The sequence below is a fragment of the Stegostoma tigrinum genome, chromosome 26, assembly GCF_030684315.1.
Source record: "Stegostoma tigrinum isolate sSteTig4 chromosome 26, sSteTig4.hap1, whole genome shotgun sequence".
Lineage (NCBI taxonomy): Eukaryota > Metazoa > Chordata > Chondrichthyes > Orectolobiformes > Stegostomatidae > Stegostoma > Stegostoma tigrinum.
This window is the reverse complement of record NC_081379.1, coordinates 37,712,047-37,735,890: the sequence shown is the minus strand read 5'-3', so window position 1 is coordinate 37,735,890 and position 23,844 is coordinate 37,712,047. Positions and strand designations below refer to the sequence as shown.

Below are 23,844 nucleotides of genomic sequence, written 5' to 3'. Positions count from 1 at the left end.
ACTTGGCTAACATCCTGATTACAAATTTTGTTTTAGAGTGCTCTTTGGAAACAACTTGGAACTTTTATCCTATTAAAGATGCTAAGTGAGGACAGATAAAGAGAACATCTTAGGCAGCTCAGAGTGAAATGATCAGTCATAATCTAATTGTTTGGCAGAGCAAGCCTGATGGCCTGAATGGTCTAATCCTATTCCTGTTTATGGAGAGGAACAGATTTAAGGTTTAACTTTAGAGCATTTTCATCAGAACATGTTTCATTAATCAGAAATGCTAACTCCCTTTCTTCCTATAGATGCTGCCTGTCCTGTTGAGTTTTTTGTATTTGTTGATATTTCAGGTCTCACCATCCACATTATTTTCTCTATCTTAACAAAAGTTACTGCTGTGCCTGTCACAGTTAAATAGTTGCAGTGTGAAGCTGAGCTATGAGAGTATGAGGGCTTCAGGCATTGTAAGTGCGCAAGGGTGAGGTGAGGCAAAGAATGTGATGTTAAAATTTTGCCTGATAAGAAATGATCATCATGGAATCACTACAGTGTGGAAACAGGTCCTTCAGCCCCACTGACCCTCAGAGCATCCAACCCAGATGCATCCCCCAAATCTACAGGCAATTTAGCATGGCCAATCCACCTAGCCTACACTTCTTTGGACAATGGAAGGACACTGAAGCACCCAGAGAAAACCCATGCAGGCACAGGAGGAACATACAATCTCCACACAGACAGTTGCCCAAAGGTGGAATTGGACCTGTGTTCCTGCCACAGATGAGGCAGCTGTGCTAACCACTGGGCCACCATGCTGCCCAAAAGCTGGAGGAGAAGGACTTGCATTCCCTGACCAGGAATTGAACCCAGGCTACAGCAGTGAGAGTGCCAAATCCTAACCACTAGGCTACCAGGGAAGACAGATGTGTGATAAATGGAGCAGTGCATGAGGCTCGTGACTCACCCGTTTGGACAGAGTATTTGAAGATACAATAACTGACCTTGACTGTATGTGTAGAGTAATTGAAGTTCTTTCTGCATGCAAACTCAGGACGAGACTGCTTGCAATATCTGTGATTGCCATCTTTTCTCTCTATCTCCTCATTGTCAACTGTCCACCCTCTTCCAGCAGAGAACTTTGGAGCTTACTGTTCGCATTTTTGCAGCATAGGCACTCTGCTGACAGTGTCTTCAACAAAGAGTTGAGAGCCTTCTGCTGCTAGAATGCACACCACCGCCCCCACACACACTTTTAAGAGGTGCAGGTGAGTTTTAAGTGGTGATAGTCTTCTACAGCCTTGGGCACCTCTTGAGGCAGGATGCCTTTGAGCAGCATATTTAATGCTGGGTTACATTGTACTCTCACTATAATGAGCAGACAGTTTGCTTCATTGCTAGCACAATGAGTGACTAAGAGTTAATCGTTTGCACAATCTCCCCATGTCAGCGCGTGTTTCATCTGTGTGCTCCGGTTTCCTCTCACAGTCCAGGGATGTGCACATTATGTGGGTTGGCCATGTTAAATTGCCTCATAGTGTCCAGGGATGTATAGGTGAGGTAGGCTAGCCATGGGAAATGCAGGGTTACTGGGATAGGATAGTGGGGTGCGGGTCTGAGAGGGATGCTTTTTGGAGGATTGGTGTGGATTCGATGGGCTTCCATACTGTAGAGATTCTACATCAAAACTCCTGAGCTTGTTATTCACCTTTTTCCAATTTTCCCCTTTTATGTTAAATATGTTTCAGTTTATTCAGAAGGAAGATTTCCTTAAATTTACCATCTCTAATTACTACCTTATAACATTTAGAATATCCAAGATTAATCTTTATCAACCAGCATAATAAAAACTTAATTTACTTTAGACTTTATCAGGATGAGATTTTAATCACATAGAACATTTGATTATTTAAATATCACTGATTATGTATGAATATCAGTTGATCTATCTGTTTAATGCATTGATGTTAAAATGTGTTATATCTAATGGCAGAGGGTACGATGAACAATGCTAGTCAATCAACTGCATGTGAGTTCAGGTGCAGAGATATCTCCTGTCATATTGTAAGCTACCAAGCAGGATCACAGGGCTCTGAGATCTTCCAGGAATGCAGACATCTTGCAGTTGCTGGGTATCTTTGAATAACCTTGGTGTGCTCCAGCTCCACACCCTCAGGCATACTTGAACGAAAAGGAGCTTTAGGTTATAAAAGCCAAATGGTGGTTCAGTAGTTAGTGCTGCTGTTCCATCAGCCCTCGGGACCTGGGTTCAATTCCAGCCTCAGGTGATGAGTCCACTGTGTGGAGTCTGTCCTGTATCTGTGTGAGGTTCCTCCCACAGTCCGAAGGTGTGCAGTTTAGGTGGATTGTCAATGATAAACTGGCCCTAGTGCACAGCAGGTGAGTAAGCTATGGGAAATACAGGGTTACAGTTATAAGGTATCTGCGAGGGTCAGTGTGGGCTGAATGGCCTCCTTCCACACTCCAAGGATTCTATGCTTAATCTCTGTGCAGCAGTGCTCTTTTCATAAATGTGAGTGTTTTAATATTGTGAGCTTAACCAAATAGTGTGGATTTCATTATTTCCAAAATTAACAGACCTGCTCTGCCTTTTCTAGCTTCACATCTTTGAAACACATTTCTTAAGATTGGTTCACAATTGTGTTCAAAGCTTCAGATTAATGTTAAAAGAAGGATTTTTTTTGGGAGACAAACAAAAGTTGATCCATTTCAAAGACAATTGTCTGCATACGTAGTAAAAATGTTGGTACAGTGCTGTTGGTACTTGAGGAGTCTGGCATGTGAGGTAAACGATATGCTGTAGAAGTCTAGGGATAACAAAGTGTGGAGCTGGATGAACACAGCAGGCCAAGCAGCATCTCAGGAGCACAAAAGCTGACGTTTCTGGCCTAGACCCTTCATCATAGAGGGGGATGGGGTGAGGGTTCTGGAATAAATAGGGAGAGAGGGGGAGGCGGACCGAAGATGGATAGAGGAGAAGATAGGTGGAGAGGAGAGTATAGGTGGAGAGGTAGGGAGGTGATAGGTCAGTCCGGGGAAGACGGACAGGTTAAGGGGGCAGGATGAGGTTAGTAGGTAGGAAATGGAGGTGAGGCTTGAGGTGGGAGGAGGGGATAGGTGAGAGGAAAAACAGGTTAGGGAGGCGGGGACGAGCTGGGCTGGTTTTGGGATGCAGTGGGGGGAGGGGAGATTTTGAAGCTGGTGAAATCCACATCGATACCATTGGGCTGCAGAGTTCCCAAGCTTAGGGACCGCTTTGCAGAACACCTACGCTCGGTTCGCAATAAACAACTGCACCTCCCAGTCGCGAACCATTTTAACTCCCCCTCCCATTCCTTAGACGATATGTCCATCCTGGGACTCCTGCAGTGCCATAATGATGCCACCTGTAGGTTGCAGGAACAAGCTTGGGAACTCTGCAGCCCAATGGTATTAATGTGGATTTCCCCAGCTTCAAAATCTCCCCATCCCCACTGCATCCCAAAACCAGCCCAGCTTGTCCACGCCTCCCTAATCTGTTCTTCCTTTCACCTATCCCCTCCTCCCACCTCAAGCCGCACCTCCATTTCCTACCTACTAACCTCATCCCGCCCCCTTGACCTGTCCATCCTCCCCGGACTGACCTATCCCCTCCCTACCTCCCCACCTATACTCTCCTCTCCACCTACCTTCTCCTCTATCCATCTTCGGTCTGCCTCCCCCTCTCTCCCTATCTATTTCAGAATCGTCTCCCCAACCCCCTCTGTGATGAAGGGTCTAGGCCTGAAACGTCAGCTTTTGTGCTCCTAAGATGCTGCTTGGCTGCTTGGAGCTGCTTCATCCAGCTCCACACTTTGTTATCTCAGATTCTCCAGCATTTGTAGTTCCCATTATCTCTGCTGTAGAAGTGTATATGAGAATGCAGTCAGGAGTTCCTCCAATGTTACGGTTTCTCACAGCACCAGGGGACTGGGTTCTATTCAACCCTCGGGAGACTGTCTGTGTGCAATTTGCGCATCCTCCCTGTGTCTGTGTGGCTTTCTGCCAGGTGCTCCAGCCTCCTCCCATAGTTAAAGATGTGCAGGTTACCTGGATTGACCATGCTAAATTACCCATAGTATTCAGGGGTGTACAGGCTTGGTGGGTTAGCAGGGTTACAGGGATAAATTAGGGGGTTGGGTCTGGGTAGATTGCTCTTTGGAGGGTCAGTGTGGACACGATGGGCCAAATTACCTGCTCCCACATACAATTACAGCAATTAAAATTCGTCTAGACTGAAGGGTTCAGAGGGATCTGGACTAAATGCTGGTATATGAGACTAGATTAATTTAGGTTTTTCATTGGCATAGACAAGTTGGACTGAATGGCTTGTTTCCGTGCTATCCAGCTCTGTGATTTTATAAAACAGGCATTGAAGGGTTGAACCTTTGTGGTATATCTCTTCGGTCATCTGTCTGAACTTGAGAAAGAGTAAGAGTACCATGTTTATTTTTGAGGATTTTGTGGATTTCCCACCAAAGTTACATGGATTATCAGGAAAGCTTCCCTTACAGTGATTCCTTTATGATCAAAGGGCTACATCTTCGGGAAGTATGGGCTGGGAAATCAGAGCTTTGAGAAGATTTGTAGCTCAGGTTGAGGTTCTGGATGTGAGTTGCTCGCTGAGCTGGAAGATTCGTTTTCAGATGTTTCGTCACCATTCTAGGTAACATCATCAGTGACCGTTTGGTGAAGCGCTGGTGTTATGTCCCGCTTTCTATTTATCTCTTTAGGTTTCCTTGGGTTGGTGATGTCATTACGTGTGTTGGTGATGTCACTTCCTGTTCTTTTTCTCAGCGGGTGGTAGATGGGCTCCAAATCAATGTGTTTGTTGATGGAGTTCCAGTTGGAATGCCATGCCTCTGGGAATTCTCGTGCCTGTCTCTGTTTGGCTTGTCCCAACCAAAGTGGTGTCCTTCCTCATCTGTATGTAAGGATACTAGTGATAGTGGGTCATGCCTTTTTGTGGCTCGTTGATGTTCATGTATCCTGGTGGATCAGAGCTATGGTATGGCAGGCCTGCCTAAATATCACATGCTTCTGATGTATATGGCTCTTTCCCCATTCTCTGTCACTGTGAGCTCAGGAATTCAGAATTACTCTTACTAATAACCATTTCATGTGATTTATTTCATCATCTTTCATTTGTTTTTCTTTAATCCTACAGTACATCACAGCAAATTTTCATCCCAGAAGAAAAGTACCTTGGTGAATGAAACCAAATGGCAGTATTATGGCACGCCCAACATTTCAGGGAATCTGACTCTGCTTTGGAACACATCATTGATCCCAGCAACTTCTGTAAACATTGAACTCTGGGGCTACCGAGAAACAGGTAAATTGTAGTTGTGTGTGAAAGTAGGCAGTTTTGCGAGAACGTACAAGACATTATGATGTTCAGCAGTTTTGTAAGAAATTAGACAACTGCATTGCATTTATCCCCATTTTTGTCCAGTCTTTGCAAGAATTATATAGAATTTACATTTCAGAAACAGGTCATTTGGCACACTTTCTTTATTCTGGTATTAATGTTCCACTCAAGCCTCCTCCCGTTCTACTTCATCTCACCTCAGCAATATATTACTTTCTCCTTTGGGTGTGAGCTTTTCTTTAAGTACATTTATGTTTTCACTTCAAATACTCTATGATGTGCAAGGTGGCATGTTTTAACCATTTTCCAGGTGATGAAGTTTCTTTTCAATTTCTTGTTGGATATTATCAGTCAGGATCTTATACTCATGGCTCCTAGTTTTGGATTCCCTTGTTGATGACATACACTGAATGGCTGAGTCCTAGAGATGTCACCTGAATGTAACTCAAAAAATCCTGTTTAACACCAAGATAGAAATATAATTAAGTGGAAGCTTATAGATGTATAATTAAATAGCCATCATAATTCCTGTGTTCTGTTCTTTGTATCAGTCCCTGTCCTATAGGTCTCCTTTCCCATGCCTCACTGCCCTGCAAGGAGCAGTCCTGATGACTTGGATGGTTCGGTTCTTTAGCCATGTAAAACAAAACAAGCCGTTTAGAATGGAAAGTCTGTTTTGTTGACCTTTTGCACATGTGCAAGAGCACAGGGCCTACTCGGAAATGGATTCTCGCCAGAGTCTGAAACAAGGTCAAGTTGTGTTCCATGACCCATCATTAAGTTTGGTTGTGGGTACTCTGTACCAAAGCTACTTATCCACCTTTAACCCATATCTAGCTCAGTTGCAAAGTTGAAACAATCCAACATCCAAAGCTAATTTCTATGGTAGGGTTAAGCCAATTTTGTTATTCTTACTTTCTTTGCTTTAAATCCTCCTTAGTCTCCTTAGTCTCCTTCTCCTCAATGTGGGACAACACCTGTACCTTCAGATGCTACAAATTTGTGATACTGGTCCTTCAGGCATCTCTTTTATCATTTGTTTCACCATTAATGCCAGAGTTTTCAGCCCCTGATTCAAATCTCTGGATTTCTGGTCCTAAACCTCTCCACCTCTATCCATTTAGGAACATCTTCTGAGTCCAACTCCTTTCCTCTCCTAATCTTAGTCTTCCTGTTCTCCATTTTCCTTCCTTGGGAAATGTCTTGGGATGTTTTCACGTTCAAGCAAATAGATGAGTACATGTTCTCAGCTACACTTTGCAATCTTGGTGTTATCAAGTGCCTTGGATCACAGGGTGGATCCAAGCGGTTCATTTGCATTTGGTTAAATGGAGTTAAGAGAAGACTTGATAACAGCGATTTGCTTAGATGTGGGTGTTTATAATAAAACAATAATAATAATAAAAGAAAAGGGGAAAAGAAAGGAAAACAAACAATAAGTCTGATACCTTTCTGTCCATTGGGAACCCCTTGATCGATGGCTCGCGTGGAAGTTTTGGTTTGTTCCTGGCACTGTTTGCGATCCTAGCCTGAGGTGAAGTTCGACTTTGAATGAAACTCTCTCCCTCTTTTGCACTGTAACAAACAGCCAGCGCATAGAAAGTAGATACAGATGACAAAACTGCTTGCTAGTACAGAGAACAAGTCTTTTTTTGTGCCATCGGTAACATGTACTGGGATGTTCACAAATCTCATTCAGGGTCATGCAACTTTCGAATATCATCAACAATTTAAGCCCTTCAGCTCATCCTGTACAATCCAACCCTACATGAATTGACAGCGCATGTTACAATTGCAAATCAACAAGACCACATGAGAACATATAATAAGAGCGTGTAACCTATACCAGATAATTAAAGCTACAACAAAAATGACCATCATAAATATGAATAATATAACAATAGGGTGTATCATCAAATTAATGATCGCAGTGGCCTTTATAGTGAGATTAGGTACAGCAGCTGCTAACTGATATATCACCCTCAGTGGCATCCGTCCGTAATAAGCAAGGTTCTGTGAAGAAATTATATCTTAGCAGTTTACAGTCTTTCACCACTGACTCTCTTTTTGTTAATTCACCTCTGTCAATGCACCCCATTGCTTCCTGCCCCATTATCGGTGGTGTACCAATGCTTTTCCCCCGAATAAAGGTCATCGGCCATTGTAGGTCTATTGGGATGAAACATTCTACTCATTGGGGTCCCTCCTTTTAGACGCCAATTGTTTAGATTATATATTGCCTGTAACAGCAGTTTGAGCCACCCCTGTGATGTATGATTAGGGGGTCAATAATCTAATTTATTGTTTTAATCAACCACTCATTCGTTCTACAAGGCCGGCTGCTGGACAGTAATAGGGAATGTGGAACATCCAATGTATCCCACTGTCTGCAGCCCATTGCTGCACCTGTCAGCCTGTAAAGTGTTGGATATTATCTGATTGTATTTCTGATGGTTCACCACAGTCGGATTTAAACTGTTCTAGGCCCTTAGCAGTGTCACACCGATTCACTTTGATTGTCAGGAAAGCTAGTGTTAGCCCAGAGTAGGGTGTCCACCATGGTCAATGGTAATGGGCCAACATAATCAATCTGCCAGCTTTGAGCAGGTTGTTCTCCTCATTTGATTCGGTGACCATTGGCTTTTTGGCAGTAAAATGTGTTTTAGCTTTAACATATTTTACACTTGCCAATGACTTCTTTCATCAGGTCAGCGGGTAAATGTGCACCTTGATCTCCTGCCCATTGCACAATGTTGTGATACCCTAAGTGACCTGACTTTTCATGAGCTCATTTTCCTGTGTGATACTCTCCAGACACATCTTCAACCGTTCTGGTTTTTACTATTCCGCCCATGGTATTGTTGTGCTCAGCAGATTCTGAGCCATCCTTCACATGAGCATTGACATGGTACACAGTGATTACCATGTGCTGTGCCTTTGCCCATATTTGTTTCCATAGCTCTGTTCCCCACAGGGGCTTTCCAACAATCTTCCAGTCATGTGACTGCCTTGTCTAAATCCCTCCCAAAGTTTTACACCTTCCGGTATGCTCTCCCATTTTTCAGTCTCACCTTCCCAGTCTATCGGGTAAGGGTACTTGTTTCCTACTGCTGTGTCAATGCTTTCCACAACAATCCAGTTTGCCCTATGTTTCGAAAGACATTATTCACATGTGGATCAACACTTAGTACTCCCAGAATCCCTTGCTGTATGGCAATCAGCATAATATGGGCAGTGCCCTGGTCACATGACCATGTCAGCCAAGAGGCCAAGTGTTCCCCTGCTATCTGCTTAAAGTGCGACCCCAAATCCTGCAGTTCGGACATAGAGTAATCTCTCACTGTTCTCAAATTTTGTGAGTTCTGTCCTCCTATTTGTTTTGCCCTATTTGATATTACAGGGTGTGCTATTAGTCCCTTCTCTGAGGATGGCTCAGGAGGTTGATCATCCCTGTCCCCATCTGTTACTTCAGTCTCTGAATCAGAAGAATACCGAATCTCTCCATCCCAATGGTTGGGGTCTCATTGGGAGGTTAATATTGTGTGCATTTGACTGGGTCAACTTTCCAGTTGCACTGTTTTGCTCTCTTTTTCTATTGTACCATTGCCAGATGGCATACTATTTGGTTCTGTTTCTGCTCCACATTCTCAGCCCTCTCCTGCGCTGTCTTAACTTTTTCTGTTAGGGGGATGTTACGCTGTTCTATTGCATCAATGAGGCCTCAAACTGCCTGTTTTTGGACTGGCACTCTTCCAGTTCTCTACATGTAGAATACAGAGCTGTTAACAATATCCATTCCATCTATGGTGCATTGTCTTTGCTTTTGGGGAAGGACTTTTCTCACAAGCATTTGTGCACAGCAGTGTGTATGACTAACCCTCTTTTCTCCCCTTTTCTGGTTATGACCGTCTCCCATGCTTGTGTGGGTCCTAATTGTGCTAACAAATTAGTGACAGACCCAAACCTTGAGTCTGCCGCATCCCACCCTGGAATACAGAAGGTTTCTAGAGCATCAAAATGCCTTTCCCTACACGTAAATATTTTCCTGAATCCCATCCTCATCACCAAAAATGTCTTGGATCACAGTGTGTATGTAACTAGTACTTTTGGATTTGGTTAAATACAGTTAAGAGAAGACTCTACAATAGCAATTTGCTTTGATGTGGGTGTTTTTATGTAATAACAATAAATAATAAGAGTAAGGGGAAAGGAAAGGAAAAGAAAGCAATAAGTTTCACGCCCTTCTACCAGCCAGGGACCCCTTGATGGATGGCTGGTCTGGAGGCTTAGGTTTGTTCTTGGCATTATTCATGATCCTGGTCCAAGGTAAAGTCCAACTCAGAATGAAACTCTCTCTCATACAGTGTAACAAATCACAGAGACAGAAAACACAGAACACTAAACTGCTTGCTAGTACAGAAAACAAGTTTATTTTTCTGCTAAGATAAAACTGTATGGAGCTGGAGGAACACAGCAGGCTAAGCAGCATCAGAGGAGCAGGAAAGCTGATGCTTCAGGTCGAGATCCTTCCTCAGAAAACCCTTCTTCAGAAAACCCTTCCGAAGAAGGTTCTCGACCTGAAACGTCAGCGTTCCTGCTCCTCTGATGCTGCCTGGCCTGCTGTGTTCCTCCAGCTCCATACAGTTTTATCTCAGACTCTCCAGCATTGGTAGTTCCTACTATCTCTGTAATTATTTTTGTGCTGTCTACAGAACATATGAGAACGTTCACAGCACTCATTAAAGATCATGCGACTTGTCGAATATTATCAACAATTTTAGCCCTTCAGCCTATCCTATACACCATATGTGTAACATACATTGGCACTTCCGACTCAGTTTCCCAGTTTAACATAAAAGTAATAATTTGAGTCCGCACTTTGATTGAATTGAGTAGTCCCTTGATCTTACGCAATTAAGAAAGCTACTCAACAACAAATGACACCCGGAGGCCACAGAGTTAACTTTTTGAGACCTGTTCATTGGAGTGGAGCTTCACTAGGGAAAACAGCTGGACAACAGACAGAAATGAATAGCCACTATCAACTTCCTATAGTATTGGCGGCGGCACGGTGGCCCAGTGGTTAGCATTGCAGCCTCACAGCGCCAGGGACCCGGGTTCGATTCCAGCCTCGGGTGATTGTCTGTTTGGAGTTTGCACGTTCTCCCCACGTGTCTGTGTGGGTTTCCTCCGGGTGCTCCGGTTTCCTCCCACAGTCCAAAGATGTGCAGGTTAGGTGGATCGGCCATGCTAAATTGTCCATAGTGTTCAGGGGTGTGTGGGTTATAGGGGGATGGGTCTGGGTGGGATGCTTCAAGGGGCGGTGCGGACTTGTTGGGCTGAAGGGCCTGTTTCCACACTGTAGGGAATCTAATCTAATTTAATCTAGTCGCAATGGCCTTCCCCATCTCAGCAAAACGGGCTGTGTCCTGTATTGTGGGTTAACTCTGAAGTTTACCCAGTTTAGTTTGGATGAGGAAGGTCATCATCATGTACTAGGAAGTTGATAATGGCCATTTACTTCCATTTGCTGCATATTGGGTTCTGATCTTTGCTTTTGTTTGGTTTGAGGCGTGTAGAATGGCAGTCAAGTAACTCCATAGTTTTTGCTGTTGGCCCATCCACATTTAATTGTGTATTCGACTGATTCCTGCCACTCTCTGTAGCCTAAGTACCAATGTCACATGCTACAATTTGTAGTCAGTAATCCACTGGTAGTTGAAATAGTGCTCCTAGTGTCAGCCTTTTGAACTGCAGCTTTCAAGTGGGTTGCTGTCACACATGGAAGTGTGTCTTTGCGGTTTGAATTTCATCCTAGATCAAGAAAAACTATGTATTTGTAAACTTCACATGACAAAGTGCTTTCGATGATAAATTTATGTTCATTTAATAAGGGTAAAACCAATTTACAAACTGACGATTTCTCTCATCAGGTACACCATACTCAGAATCCTGGGAAGGGAAATGGAGTTACCTCTACTCACTTGGAAAAGCTGTACAAAACAACGGGTGTTTCACATTCACCCCTAAATCGGCTGAGAAACCCTATTCTGAATGGGAGATTGGAATGCTGCGCCTCACTTCCGAGGATCAAACAGATGGGGCGCTGTGAGTACACTAATCTGTGTTTGATATCTATGCTGGGTGTATAATCAGAGACTTTTCAATGGATTTCCAATCTGAGGCCCCGCTATTAAATTAGCACACAATCCATCCTGTTTCTCATTCCTAGTGTCACAAGTTTAAAAGTGCAGGGCGGCACGGTGGCTCAGTGGTTAGCACTGCAGCCTCACAGCACCAGGGACCTGGGTTTGATTCCAGCCTCAGGTAACTGTCTGTGTGGAGTTTGCACATTCTCCCCGTGTCTGCGTGGGTTTCCTCCGGGTGCTTCGGTTTCCTCCCACAATCCAAAGATATGCAGGTTAGGTGGATCGGCCATGCTAAATTGCCCGTAGTGTTCAGGGGTGTGTGGGTTATGGGGGATGGGTCTGGTTGGGACGCTTCAAGGGGTGGTGTGGACTTGTTGAGCCAAAGGGCCTGTTTCCACACTGCAGGGAATTTAATCTAGAAGTAACTTAATTTCTTGCCATATCAATCCAGAATCAGATTTTAATTTTGTGGATCAAACATAGGGGCTATCAATGTATTGCAAAATGCAACAGTGCACACCATCAACGTTAGCAGCTTGGTAATGTGAGGAGTGCAAAATGTTACCAGCAATAGATTACCCATTCTACCTTAGGAGCTGGATCCTCATTACTGACTATCTCTGGGTGGTCTTGTGTAACATTTGAATCCTCACATCTCTTTCAAGCTTGTTCAGAAAGCAGAGAGATGAAACATGGACATATTAGATTTGATTCTATTTTAATAGCTCTTTTGTGAAGGCATTTTCAGAAGTGCATTAAATAACCCATACTTAATGACTTGGCATTTATATGTCAATTTATATGGATTGTCTTTAAACAAAAGGATCTTTTGAATAAAGAATGTCATAAGGATTAGAATGCGCTCTCATCACAATCTTTAATTTGAATGTCTCCCTCTTTCCACAGCACATATCCTGATACTAAAGATTTTAGCTGAGATTGAGTTTGCTGGGTCACAATTGGTAGCACTTCCAATTCTAAGTCAGAAGGTTATGAATTCAGGCTCTCGGGACACAAACACATATTAAGAGCTGACAATTCATTGTTGGATGGAAGAGGTGTTGCATTGTTGGTTGAGACATAATTGATTTTTGGACGAGGACCCTATTCTCAGAAAAGAACAGGGATGTTCCTCACCTTTCTGCACTGACCAACATTCTTACTCAAGAGAGGCAATAAAGGTAGCTAGCGTAAGGAATCAAAGTATGGTAGTGCTACATTTAAGCACCTGGCCTGAACATGTTGGTGATACAGAATAGGTTGAGTTGCACTCTACATCCAGTCAGCTTTTCTTGATCCATTGAACACAATTGACCACCTTTTGTTGTTAATTAATTCATGAGATGTGGGCATTGCTGGCAAGCCCAGCATTTATTGCCCGCCTATAATTTGAGATAAGAGTCAACCATGTTGCTATGGATCTGGAGGCATATGCAGGCCAGACCAAGCAAGGATGGCATATTTCTTCCACGAAGGACGTTAATTAACCAGGTGGGCTTTTACGACAATCAACAATGGTTACATGGTCGCAATCAGGCAATTTTTGTATTCCATATTTTTATTGAATTCACCAACTATCATCATGGGATTCAAACCCATATCCTCAGAATATTAGCACCTACATTAACGTGTATCGTGTTGAGCAAGGACACAGAGGCAACATATATGTACATAATCTTTTCATTAGGCATTGCCAGTAGGTTTCCTGTAGATTTGAATGATTATTAAAGTCGAGACCTCACCTTGTCTTTTGCATCCTTTTTGATTCAGTAATGTTAGAGCGTTATGGAGCCCAAGCCACGCTCTAGCTTGGCATCTGGAAGAAAAGTTCAGAGAAGACTCAGCTGCCTGGGCGTACAAGAAATGTTTGGCCTGGCACAAAAGTGAAGAGATGCTGCCAAACTTCCTGTTGGAGATTGCAGATTGCCCTTGTACCCTGGCACAGTCAAGGGCAGATACAGGAAGATTTCATGTAAGCATGATATTTCGCTCTCAAAAGGAACTGAATTGAACTATTGCCGTTCCATTTAAAATGGACAGTTTTTTAAATGCTCACCCCCTCCGCCCACCATTTCCTCAACCTGTCTGCCCGTACATAGTATTTTGTTGCTTGCAGTGCAACCTCATCAGTGTCAATCAGCTCCAGTGTATTGTTCATGTGATCAATCTTCATGCGTGAACCCCAACATTGCTACAGTTGGAAAGCTAGGCTTCACTAATGGAAGAACAGTTATTTCATTGAAACCTCATTATAGGCTAATTCGGCGAAAAAGCCTGTGACATGGAAGTTATCACAACTACATTTATCTCTGGCCTTACCTTGTGTTGATATGCCTGAATATTCGGGCTGTGATTGGGAGTGAAAGCCCTGTTTTGTCCTTACTGAGGAACTGAGATAACTTTTCGCTGAGAGCCAACTCCCTTGCAAAGCCTCTGCAATTGAGCCTGACGGCTTCCTGGGTCAATGGTTCAGTATTGCCCTGCTAAACAATCAGGGATAACAAGGCGTAGAGCAGGATGAACACAGCAGGCCAAGCAGCATGAGAGGGGCAGGAAAGCTAATGTTTCAGGCCTAGACCCTTCTTCAGAAATGGGGGAGGGGAAGGGGGTTCTGAAATAAATAGGGAGAGAGGGGGAAGCGGATAGTTGCAGCGGGAGAGAGATCCACTGAGGTTTTTCTGGAGGGAGGAGGGTAACTTCTTCAGGGTAGGCATCCTTAGAAGAGGTTTCACAGTGGGGTTAAAATTGGTTCAGAGATCGTCGGAACTGCAGATGCTGGAGAATCTGAGATAACAAGGTGTAGAGCTGGATGAACACAGCAGGCCAAGCAGCATCAGAGGAGCAGGAACTCTACACCTTGTTATTTTAAATTATTCAGTCATTTGTTTAATTGTTGGTGTGGGGTCTTGTTCAATATGAAGTGGTTGTTTCAATTCTCCACATTAAAATGATCAGTACACTTCACAGTAGAATGAGCAGTGGGATGATTACTTGTAAACTGCATTGGTAATATGTGCATCTTAAGTGACTAATCTCTAAACATTCACTAAGTACATGCCTAAAACCTAATTGTGACCATTTCTAATTTACCCTAGGTTCTCCAGCATCAGGCAGTGAGTCAGAATTCACTCCATTTTAGGCACGTAGAAGTTTTGTCTTGGAGTCTCTCTGCGATATGGTTAGGGTTTGGGATTAGGGCTAGGGCCGTACGTTTGTCAGAGACACAGTCGACTGGGAATAGAATATAGTGTATCTTGTGAATTACAGTTCAGCATGTGATCACTGTGCTGTCTGGTTTGAACGTGCTGCTCTATGTATGTCTTCCAAGGACAAGATTTTATTTAGTCACGTAGCCGCCCTGATTTATGTGGACTGGGACTGAACTGCGATATAAGCAGCAAGTCTCCAAGCTTACTGATGTAAAAGCTTTGCAAGTTTATACAGATGGATGCAAGTACGTACAAAAGGTCAGTAGCTAAAGTAAACATTAGTCTCTTAGAGACAGAGGTCGGAGAAATGAACAGGATGAAAGAGGAAATAGCATAGACTTTGAGCAAATGCTTTGTTTGCCTTCCTTATAGAAGTCATAAATTACACACCATAAATAGATGAAATTAACAAGAGTAACACTGCCACTCATCACGTGAGAAAGAGGGAAAATTGAGGATTAGAGACCAGTCAGGCAGGCACAAATGGTCAAGAAAATGCTGGAATCTATTGTCAAGGAAATCCATACAATACATTTAGAGAAACAATGTGATCAAGCTAAGTAAACATAGTTTTATGAAAGTGTTAATGTGTTTGACTAATTCACTTGAATTTCTTGCGGATGTTTAGGGGAATTAGCATTGTGATGTATTTGGATTTATAAAATGCAATTTCAAAGTTGATACAAAAATTAAAGGCTCATGAAGGTGAAGTAATTTATTAGTATGGATGAAAGGTTGTTTAACTGACAAGAAACAAGAGTTGCTTTAGTTGGGACACTCTCCAGTTAACTGGCTTGAGCTAATGGATTGCTGCAGGGATCAGTGGTGAGGTTTCAGTTATTTCTAATGTATGACAATTCACTGCCACAGAAGGCTGTGGAGGCCAGGTCACCACAGACTGAGACAGATATGTTCTTGATTATCAAGGAGGTCAAGGGATATGGGGAGAAAGTGTGTCAATGGGGTTGAGGAACTTATCAGCCATGATTGAATGGTTGAGCAGACTTGATGGGCTGAATGGTATTATTTCTGCTCCTATGTCTGATGGTCTTATGATAGCTTAAACAGAGAGACTAAGAATAAGGTATCTAAGTTTGCTGACAATAAATCCAGGTTGGCATGTACACCGTGAGATGGATTCAAAGATATTGCCAAGGGATATAGACAGCTTAAATGAATGAGCAACAAAAAGGAAATAAAAATAAGGCTTGCATTTATATCTCACTTTTTTGTGACAACCAAACACTTCAAAGCGAGTGAAATACTTGATGAAGCCCAATGGAGTGTGGTTATTGGTATAGTGTAGGAAACAAGATGGCACATGCAGCACCATTTGGGGGTGAAGGTTATTCATGTCAGTATGAAGAATAGAAAAGCATAATTATTTAGGTAAATGTATGAAACTTCTAAATGTCGACGCTCGGAGAAATTTACATGTACTGATACACAGAACGGAGAAAATTAATGTGCAGACACATGAGCAACTAGGAAGGTAAATTGCAGCTTGGCCCTTATTACAAGGAGATTAAGGTAAAGAATGTGAAAGCTTTATTACAATCGGACCTGACTTTCCTGAGACCACACTCGGAATACAGCCCAGTTTTGGTCTTCGTATCTAAGGTAGAATAGACTTGCTTTGGAGCAATTGCCATAGTTCACGAGTTTGGTCTGGAGTTTAGAAGATTGAGGGATGACCTTATTGAAACATAGAAGATTCTGAAACTTGATGGTGTGGACACTACAGGGATATTTCTTGAGATTGGAAACTGTAAAACAGTTGTGATTGGAACCAGGTGGGCTTTGTGAACTAGGAGGTTCTTGATTGGGGTTGTTAACCCTGGGCCAATCAGGAAAGCCCTGGCTGTTCAATATAACCAAGAGATGTGAATATCCTAATTTGAGGACAGGCTCTGAGCTGTCTGGCCACAGCCTGGGTACTGGGCCCCTGGCATCTGTGCAGTTATTTCAATAACTGATGCTATAGTGTAAGGATAAGGGATAGACTATGTTGGAATGAGATGAGGAGAAAGTTCTTCCCTTGTGAATCTTTGGGATTTTCTATCCCAGAGAGTTATGCTGCCTTGGAATCAATGGAACAAAAAGTAGAGTTGAGGTAGAGGGTCAGCCATAATCACTTTGAATGACAGAGGGAGCTGAATGGTCTATTTCTTCTGTCTCTCCTATCTTATGAGGTCATGCTGGAAGAAAAACAAGGAGCTTTTAAAGAGCAATAAATGTGTTTTCAGGTTTTTTTGAGGCAATTTAGGGGATGTTTAAAGGAAATCATCTCTTCTCAGGTGTCTTTCCTCTTCATATGCAGGATGTCATGATTGGTGTTTCTATCCACTATAGAGGCACTGACTCAATTCATACTCCCTCAGCAGAATTGAAAATGAAAGACTTTAAAGGTGTTTGAGGCTGGACTGACTGAAAGATCTCATTTCTAATGCAGACAGACTATGGGTGTGACATTGAGAAGGGGAGTATATGTACCTATCACCCAGGAGCTGCACACTGTGTTCGAGCCATCCAAGCGAGGTAAGTGAAAAGACTGGTTTCCTGTTCTATTCAAAGAAACTTAGAAAACAGGAAGAGGAGTAGGCCACTTGGCCCATCAAGCCTGACCCCACCACTTAATATGATCCTTGATTTCATGCCACACTCTTGGTCTCTCCACATACCCTTTGACTCACCTAATGTTTAGAAATCTCTTTTGATATAGTAGCTTGGTTTCTACAGCTTTTTTGCAGTAGAGAATACCAATGTCTGAGCAAAGAAACTTCTCCTTATCTCAATCTGAAAAGGCTTATCCCATATCCTGTGACTGTGACAGGTCTCCCTGTATTGAGTCTGTGCAGACTTGATCAGAATTTTATATTTCAATGGGATTCCCTCATATTTTTTTTTTCTAATCTCTGGTGCATACAGGCCTAGTCAACCCAACCTGTCCTCAACCACCACTCCTGCCTTCCCAGAAATTAGTCTGGTGAATCTTCACTGCTTTTCTTTTATGGCAAGCAAACCCCTTCTTAGGGGTAAGGAGACCAAAGCTGTGCATGGTATTCTGGGTGTGGTCTCTCAAAGGTCTGACAGCTGCAGTAAAACATTCTTGCTCCTATACTCAAGCTCTCTCTTGCCATGGAGGTCAACATATAATTTACCTTCCTGACTGTGCCAGCATAATTGCCTTCAATGACCAGTGCATGAAATCACCCAGGTGTCTCTACATCCCGATTTCTTGATCTATCACCACTTAAATAATATTCTACTAAAGTGGGCAACATCACATTGTTCCATGTTGTACTGCATCTTCTACCTGTTTGCCCACTTGTTGAAATCATCCCAAAGCCTCTTTACATCTTCCTCATTGCTCACAATTCCCAATCATTTTGTGTCATTAGACATTTTGGAAGTACTTCATTGGATCACTCAAATTGATGATATATAGTGACTAGCTGGGGCAGAAGCATTTTTTTTCCTGGAGGATCCCATTAGTCATCACTTTTCACTCTGAGATTGAGCTGTCTGCCAACCAGTTCTCACTGTGCCTGTGCATTACCACCTAACTGATGTACTTTAATTTGCATGCTCACCTCCTCTGTGGAACCTTAACTAAAGTTTTCTGAACAGCCAATTACACCGCCCACTGGTTCCCCATTATCTATTCCAGTAGTTAGGCCCTCCAAAGAAAATTCCAGCAGTTTGTCAAATCTAGTTTCCCTTTCATAAATCCATGTTGACTTTGTCTAACCCCATCGATATTGCCTAGGATCCTGTTACTCCATGTTTTGCAACAGTAGCCCTGTTACCACCTCCTTTCCACTAGACTCCAGCGATTTCCCTACTATTGATGTTTAGCTAATTGCTCTGTAATTCAGCTGTTTCCTTTCTCCTGCCTTTGTTAAATAGTGGGGCTACATTTCCCACTGTCCAGTCTGATGGCATTACTCCAGAAGCTATGAAATCTTGGAAGAAGATAACAAACAAATCTAATATTTCTGTTGGTTTGCCCTTTAGTATCCTGGGATGTAGATTATAAAGCCTTGGGGATTTATTAGCTTTCAGTCCTATTAATTTACCCAGCATGCTTTTTTGTTTACTGATATTAACTTCCTCAATTCCTCTTAGTAAACCCTTGGTTCTCTAGCTGCGAAGTTATCTGTGCCTTCCTCTGAAGACAGTACTAAAGTAGCGGATTAATTTCTCTGCCACTTTAATGTTCTGCATGATCAATTTTCACATTTCAGCCTATAAAAAGCCTACATTTAGCTTGACCAATCTTCTTCACTTTACCAACTTTAGAATCTTTTACTGTTTGCTTTTATGTTTACGCTCATGTGTTTTTCTGGCCTCTTAGTAAATCTCTTGGTCCTTCTTTGAATTATAAACTGTTCCCAAGCTTTAAGTTTGTTACTTTTTCGAGAATTTGTATGGTACTTCTGTGGATCTAATATTATCCTTGATTTCTTCTGTTAACCATGGTTAGACTGATTTTTCTGTTTGTGCCTTTGCGCCAGAACAGAGAGTACAACGATCACGATGCATGCATTCATTCCTTAAATATTACCATCACACCTTTTAATGAAGTTACCCAACCTGTGACAGCTAACTCATCCATCATACCCTCATATTTTCCTTTGTATATATTTAGTACCTGAATTTTGGATTGAACTTTATCACTTTCCATCTTGATGAAGAATTCTAACATTTTATGGTCACTTTCCCTGTTGGACAACAAACAACAAAATTATTAATTGTTGTTATTAACTATTCATTGCAAAATTCTAAATTTAGGATGGCCTGTTCCTTAATCGATTCCTCCATCCTGGCCTAAAACAACAATACACACTCGGAGTTTATCTACCAAGGTATTATTGCTCATGTGATTTCACAGTCTATCAATATATTAGTTACCTATGGTTACTGAAGCATCTTTGTTACATCTCTAATTTCCAGCCTCACCCTGGCTAAATCTACATTTAGATTTTCTGAGCCAACATCCTTACTCACGAATGTACAGATTTCATCCTTTACTAACAATGCAATCCCAACATTTTTTCCTTTGTTTGTCCTTCTGAAACATTAAATATCTTTGGATATTCAATCATCTTCCTTTGTCAACCTGCACCATGTCTCTGTAGTGGCATTCATATTATATCTGATGACAGCTATAATGATGTTTATTCATCTGTTATCCTGAATGTGCTGTGCGTTCAGATAAAATACCTTTAGAACTGACTACTTCATATTTTTACGGTGGTCTAGTTGCTGGTAGCCCTTATTTTCTCTGCCTTCTACTTTTGCTTTCTAGCCATAGAGTTGTACAACTTGGAAACAGACCCTTCGGTTCAACCAGCCCATGCTGACCATAATCCTAAACTAAACTCATTCCACCTGCCTGCTCATATTCCTCCAAGCATTTTGTGCTCATGAACTAATCCAAATGTCATGACTGTACCTCCATCCCCCATTTCCTCTGGCATTTCATTCCACGTATGAACCACTGAGTTTTAAAAAAAAAGTTGCCCCTCCTATCTATTTTAAATCTTTCTCTTCTCACCTTAAAAATCCCCCAGCTTAGGAAAAAGACACTTGCCATTCACTTTATCTATATCCCTCATGATTTTATAAACCTCTAAGGTGACCCCTCAACCTTCTATTCTCCAGTAAAAAAGGTCCCAGCCTATCCAGCCTCTTTAAATAACTCAGATACATCAAAATTGGCCAACATTGAAGAGCCAGGTGCAGACCATGGTATAACTTCACTGTTTTTGGAAATGACCTCTTTACGTGAAGAATGAGGGACTTTTTGCGTTTTGAGGGGATCTGAGCATCCCTATACCTCCTGCAACAACCGCGTTTCCCCGCCCCCCCCAACCCAAGATCAAGGCTCTCAAACTGTCTCCAAAATTCTAGTTAATAAAGTGTGAAGCTGGATGAACACAGCAGGCCAAGCAGCATCTGCTCGGCCTGCTGTGTTCATCCAGCTTCACACTTTATTATCTTGGGTACTCTAGCATCTGCAGTTCCCATTATCTCTGATCCAAAATGCTAGTTGTCTATTTTTCAGTTCAACCTCTTGTGCCTTCTGGTGTGTTTTTCATCCTCCTGTCACTCTAATGTAACCCCCGCTATATCAGTCGCACCATACGAGTCGATGCCCCTGTATATTTGACTTGGTTCTGTTGGAGTGCAATGCATTCACCTGCAACATGCTGATCTCACCAGCATGTGGCACTAGGAGTAATCTTGAGATCTTGTTTTTAAACTTATCTCCTAGCCTCTTATTTACTGCTTGGAGGACCACATCCCTTTTATTTAAAACCCGTATTGTTGGTACCAATATGAGCCACAACCTCTGGCTATTCCTCCCTCACACCTCACCTCCCCAAACCTTCAGAATGTCCTGCAGTTACTCAGTGATAACTTGAATCCTGGTCCCAGGAAGGCAATATTCAATCAAGTGATAACAAGGTGTAGAGCTGGATGAACACAGCAGGCCAAGCAGCATCAGAGGACCAGAAATGTCAGTGTGCTGTGTTCATCCAGCTCTACACCTTGTTATCTTGGATTCTCCAGCATCTGCGGTTCCTGGTATCTTTGATATAATATTCAATCAAGTGTTGTTTGCCACTGCAGAAATGTCTATTTATTTTTCTCACAATCCTTTATCCCTATTGCTCTCTCTCCATCACAAGTGTTGCGTTAGGTGAGGTACATTGAAAGAAGGCTTGTGTGTAAGCCATTTATAGAATCCCTAGCGTGTGGAAACAGGCCATTCAGCCCATCAAGTCCACACTGGCCCTCCCAAGAGTGTTCGACACAGACCCACCTCCCTAACCTATCCCTGTAACCCTGTATTTCCTGTGGCTAACCTACATAGCTTGCACAACCCTGAACACTATGGGAAATTTAGCATGGCCAGCCCACCTGACCCACTCATCTTTCGACTGCAGAAGGAAGCTGGAGAAAACCCGCACAGACACAGGGAGAATGTGCAAACTCCACACAGCTGTCTGAGTCTAGACTTGAGCCTGGCTCCCTGGTGCTGTGAGGCAGCAATGTGAACCACTCAGCCATTGTGCCACCCAAGTATGCTAGCACCAAACTTGTGACCAGGCTCTGTCTTATGTTGCTGTGAGAACACATCATTATCATTTCACAGAGCAGACACTAGGTGGAGCACCTTCTCTATACAGGATGTGTACCTCACAGACCAAAAGATATTGTAACTTACTCAGATCACTGTAGTAAAAAGGTGTAGAGCTGGATGAACACAGCAGGCCAAGCAGCATCAGAGGAGCAGAAAGGCTGATGTTTCGGGCCTAGACCTGTCTTCAGAAATGGGGGAGGGGACGGGATTCTGAAATAAATAGGGAGAGGCGGGGAGATGGTTAGAAGATGGACAGAGGAGCAGATAGGTGGAGAGGAGACAGACAGATCAAAGAGGCAGGGTGCAGCCAGTAAAGGTGAGTGTAGGTGGGGAATTAGGGAGGAGATAGGTCAGATGCCTACCTTGAAGAAGTTACCCTCCTCCTTCCAGAAAGACTGACCTATCTCCTCCCTACCTCCCCACCTACACTCACCTTTACTGGCTCCACCCCCACCTCCATGACCTGTCCGTCTCCTCTCCACCTATTTGCTCCTTTATCAATCTTAAACCACCTCCCCCTCTCTCCCTATTTATTTCAGAATCCCCTTCCCCCATTGTGTTCATCCAGCTCTACACGGTGTTATCTCAGATTCTCTAGCATCGGCAGTCCCTACTATCTCAGGTCACGGTCGTGTTGCAGCAAGGAGTTATTGGGAGAGTCAACTCTAAAGGCATCTCTTAGGTTATACATGATTTGGGGAAGAAACAAAACTAAACCCAGCCACAAGAGGAGTCAAATTGGGAATGGAAAGAGAGGGAATAGCAGACAGGATTAAAAGGATAGGCAAGAAAGGAGAAAGAATAGGATGACTGTGAGAGGACAGGAAGGGGAAAGTAAAAAGGTGTGGATAAGAAAAGAACAATGGAGGATAACAGCAGGAGAAAGAAATGGGGACTGTTACAGAGATGATGAGGGGAATGGAAGATGGGTAGATTGGATGGAAGCAGGTCAAAGCAAAAGGCAAGTTGACTTCATTTTGGGGGGGGGTAAGAGGGTGAGAATGATGATTTTGTTTTTGTGGGGGTCCCTGAAATCTGTGGAGTAATACTCAGAGTTCCTCAACAAATGAAAGATCAGTTTGGCCCCATTGCTAACAAGTGATAACAGGTGCCATTTATTGGAGGAAGTGGAAATACTATAGAGCTGATCAATGTTTACTCTCAACCGACCTCTCAAAAATGTGTAATCTGGGCATTTTCACATTGCTTTATGTGGGATCTTGCTGTGCACAAAATGTTTTCTACATTTCAGTAATGACAACATTCAAAAGTACTCCATTATCTGTAAAGCACTTTAAAATGTCATGAGGTTACCCAAGCAGTTTATAAAAGGGTCTCGGCCCGAAACATCAGCTTTCCCGCTCCTCTGATGCTGCTTTGCCTGCTGTGTTCATCCAGCTCTACACCTTGTTATCTCAGATTCTCCAACATCTGCAGTTCTTGCTATCTCTATAGAAATTCTTTGTTCTTTCTTTGACATTTTTTCTGGCAGTTATATTGGCTGTCTGAGGCTGTGGGCCTCTGAAGTATGTGCAATCATTTTCGAGAAAGTTTCCAAGCAGCATAACTCAATTTCTGGTTGTAAAATCATAATTTGATGGCAGTTGATAACACATTTTAATTTGGTATAATCTTTATTGTTTCATTTGGATTTGCAGTTCACAACACTACATCGTAGAGTCTCTCAGGAGTTCCATAATATTTGTACTTTCTGTTTCTTTTACTTTCCCTGTTAGTCTCCGTCCCTTTATCATCTTCTCATTTCCTACCCTAGTCCCTCTCATCTCCATTGTATCTGCCTTTTCCAATTCTCTCTCTGCTGGCAAGGGGCTCCACCTAATGGTCTAGTCATGAAATAGCACAGCCTTGCAGCCTGCTTTATTACAAGGGGCCCCAAATGCTTCTATTGTTTGGCTGTCCCTTTTTTGGAAACAAATGGGT

General features: G+C 42.7%; 1 protein-coding gene across 9 annotated transcripts in view; it reads left to right on the top strand.

Annotated features, from left to right (window-relative positions):
- susd2 (sushi domain containing 2) overlaps positions 1-23,844 on the top strand; it is a 138,489-nt gene that overhangs the window by 59,244 nt on the left and 55,401 nt on the right. For all 9 annotated transcript variants that reach the window (XM_048556406.2, XM_048556401.2, XM_048556400.2 and 6 more), the window contains 4 exons: positions 5,189-5,356; positions 11,326-11,500; positions 13,312-13,513; positions 17,203-17,288. In XM_048556406.2, coding sequence (XP_048412363.1) covers positions 5,189-5,356; positions 11,326-11,500; positions 13,312-13,513; positions 17,203-17,288 — 631 coding nt within the window. The remainder of the gene's footprint in view (positions 1-5,188; positions 5,357-11,325; positions 11,501-13,311; positions 13,514-17,202; positions 17,289-23,844) is intronic.